Source organism: Etheostoma spectabile, chromosome 21 (assembly GCF_008692095.1).
Source record: "Etheostoma spectabile isolate EspeVRDwgs_2016 chromosome 21, UIUC_Espe_1.0, whole genome shotgun sequence".
Classification (NCBI taxonomy): Eukaryota; Metazoa; Chordata; class Actinopteri; order Perciformes; family Percidae; genus Etheostoma; species Etheostoma spectabile.
This window is the reverse complement of record NC_045753.1, coordinates 19740003-19743445: the sequence shown is the minus strand read 5'-3', so window position 1 is coordinate 19743445 and position 3443 is coordinate 19740003. Positions and strand designations below refer to the sequence as shown.

Here is a 3443-nt window from a genome sequence, read left to right as displayed (position 1 = left end):
TGTCTGTCTGTCTGTGTGTGTGTGTCTGAAACATCTGAATAACAGAAAAACACGTTTTTGTTTTTCTAGAATCTTCAGAGATCTCCAGCAAGACACCAGCATTTGTCAGACAGAAAATTAACTTTTTTCAACCTGATTCTCAGGCCTCATCTTCTGCCTTTAAGAATATTCAAGTCAGGTTAGTTGCACTTTCTGCTACATTGAAACATCTAGTCAATTTTTTTTATTTAATTTTTTTCACATTATAAAACTATATTAATATGGTGGAGCCAGGCTGATAAAACATTTTCCAATTGGAATGTCAGGCATATAATTTAAAAAATAATTAAATGTTATTAACTTATGTCACTAACATGTTCTTCTAATATCTTTTAATGTCAGCAGTGGTACAGGTGAAGCTTTTTCTGCACCCAAACCGAAGAAGATGAGACAAAGGAGGAAAGGGCCGGCTAAAACAGAAGCAAGCCTTCCTAAGAGCTACCTAATGGGCGTGTTCAAGCACTTTGCCAAAACGAATGTCTCTGCAGATGTGTACCCTGTACTACAAGACATGTAAGTAACTATGACTGTAGAGGTGTCGGTTGTTGAGATTGATTAAGCAACAAGTGGGAGCCCTTGGCCAAGGCCTTTTTCTTTTCTTTAACTGGAATGCGTTGATGACATCATGGCGTTCTACCTGTACTGTGTACACTGAGATTCACTGTCTTTAACAGAATGGATAAATACTTTGACCGGCTGGCAGTGGACTTGGAGACATATGCTGTTCATGCAAAGAGAAAAACTATTGAGGTAGAAGATGCTGAACTGCTGTTGAAAAGGTAGGTGTTTATTGTGGTTCTTAATGAGTATGCAGACAGTTTTAAGGCTGCATGTATGATTTGTGGTTAAACAAAAGTTTTTAATGTGGAATAAGAAAGACATTATTAAAGATTAAAAAAACGAATACGGAAATAAACATATATGCTTGTTAACTGCATCATTTAAAAAAAAAAAAAGTCATAGCATTCATTCATAAATTATTTCCTTCAGACTGGACTTTCACTTCCAACTTGTCATTTAATCCTCAAACCTGCGTTAAATGATTTTTTGGCCACTTGGGGGCAGTTCAAGAATCTGTGAACTCAACATTAACATATTTAATTACCTTTATAGAGTTGTTATGGCAAACATCTCTCTTTTATACTATCTTTGTTGGGAGTTACACATGCGCTGTAGCTAGGTAGGTTTGTTTCTCCAACATTGGTCGGTACAAGGCAGGATTAGCTGGGAGACTTCTTCTAAACGAGGGCGCGCTTGTGGAATACCTGCAGAACAGGGCCATGTAAGTAGTTCTTATGTAGATTTTGGTAAACTAGTGTGTGTTGTAGCAGTGTTTCGCCATTGAGAATGCGCTAGGATGTGCTACGGTTAGCCACCTCGTCTCGGCTACGTTACGTAGAAAGCTGTGCAGATTTTGAACAGCTCACCCAGAGACTGAAGGCAGGACACATTCAGAAACTCACTCAAAACAGCATGGATAGTTTTTTACCCAAGTCTGTAGAAGTGTGGAAGCACCAGAGACACAAATAACACTCCAAATCCCAGAAAGAAGGGATTTTATTTTATTTTTTCTTCAATTATATGGGCACTTTAAATTCTTAACACAGACCTGAGACATCAAACACATCAACTCACATTGAAGAAAAGCCAGAATTCTAGAGACAGCTGTAATGCTGTCAGACATATAGTATGAAGAAATAAATATTGTAACGGAACAGGTTTAAGACACTGCCAGGATTATATTGACCTCTAGATATCAAGCTTGAGCTCCATGTTTAGTCTGGAGGAAAGGGTCGGTGACTGGCGTGATAGGTAAGCACTAAGAACTCTGATTCTGAAATATCCCTCTATGTAACATTCATCTATGATATCGCTAATCCCAACAGTATACATTAAAAAAAGATCTGACACTTTACATTAGTTTTCTTATTACTGACTTAGCTGATGTGTTTTTGCACTTTGCAGACAGGGTCATGTGAATGACAAGGTGCCAGTGGAAGTTCTCATTGAAAAGTATCTTCGTATGGACCAGCGCAAGCTCCTGATCCCCATTGCAACCAGTGGAAATGTTGTTATCCCTAAAACACGGAGATAATTGTTTTATATACAGTTACATTTTTTTTGTCTGGCTTCATTTTTTGACTGTCATACATTTTACTTACCCCTCATTTGATTTGGATAAGTGGATAACTCCATTTAATGTTGTTAATCAGAATATAAAAGTTTCTATATGTGTGTAAATATTAGTTGACAATGTGTATGTGATCTGTATTACTGTACTGTTATATATCTGTAAGGAATGCAGCCTTTGGGTGGTTGACAACAATGCTTTATAATTATAAGTACATGTATGTGTCAACTTTCTTCATTGATCTTTTTATGCATATACTTTCTTTTCTGGCAAAGGAGGCTGTGCAGGTTTTTAAAATTAAATGATTTTGAAACAAAGTTCTGTCATATTTCATTGATGAATTGACACTAAACTATAGTATTCTCACTTTTAAATTAGATTAGATTCAACTTTATTGTCATTACACATGTACAGGTAAAATGCAACGAAATGCAGTTTAAAGAGAGCCTCGGGGCCGCAGCTAGTTAAAGCGCCGCCACACGCACTCTGGAAAGGATTTATGCACATAGCAAGATAGAATACAAGACATGACGACATAATGCACAAGACTACACGGTACATGTGGATACATGAAGGAATTTTTGTGGTGACTCGGGAGGATGGAAAAACAAACAGAGACCGAGGCAGTCAGACGGAAGCAGGGGGGAATAGGGGTGGGCATGTATGGTGTGGAGTGAGAGTTGTGTGTGTGTGAGAGAGTGTGATATGAAGCCTCAGACTGTCCAAGTTGTTAGAAAGTTCAGTTTTTTCGGCCTTGCATGAGGACATAAGACAATGCACAGGAGTAGATAGCAGTCCAGCTGCAGTCTGTTTACCCTCTGGTGAAGGGGGGGGGGGGGGGGGGCATAGATCACAATTTCAATCCAATTTAGGTTGATTCGGCGAAATTTGACCAAATAAATGTCCGTCAATCAATTCCAGTGTCCTCAGCGTCACACGTGCATCCAATTCATGAAGTGCCCTCTGCGCTGCCCCAGACCGGTCTGAGATGGTACTAGACAGTTCACTGGCCTGGGCAGCCCTCAGATGTAAAACCTTCATCCTCTCAATCACTCCATGTAAGTCTTTAAGTTCCCCAGACAGCTTGTGGGTAAATTTGCTGGCGGCTGTCTTACCAATTTTCTGATAGGTCAGGGCGACTCCAAGTCCGACGATCAGGGGTCCCACCAACAGAGTTCCAATTATCCAAATAACGTCTTCCACAGTGAGAACGTCCAGGCAGCCCGCTTGCCAGTTCTCCCAGGAATCACGAGCGTAGCCTGCAGGGAATGTC

The 3443-nt window shown here is 39.8% G+C and overlaps 1 protein-coding gene across 5 annotated transcripts in view; it reads left to right on the top strand.

Moving 5' to 3' along the window:
* The window catches only part of cenpt (centromere protein T), an 8341-nt gene extending 5889 nt beyond the window's left edge, over positions 1–2452 (top strand). For 2 of the 5 annotated variants that reach the window (XM_032502433.1, XM_032502431.1), the window contains exons 10-13: positions 70–178; positions 382–552; positions 714–818; positions 2005–2452. In XM_032502433.1, the coding sequence (XP_032358324.1) occupies positions 70–178; positions 382–552; positions 714–818; positions 2005–2134 (515 nt within the window). In that variant the 3' untranslated portion in view covers positions 2135–2452. Of the gene's footprint in view, positions 1–69; positions 179–381; positions 553–713; positions 819–2004 lie in introns of those variants that run through there. The other 3 variants (XM_032502432.1, XR_004327238.1, XR_004327237.1) reach the window with 3 other exon arrangements.
* The last annotated feature ends 991 nt before the right edge of the window (positions 2453–3443 follow it).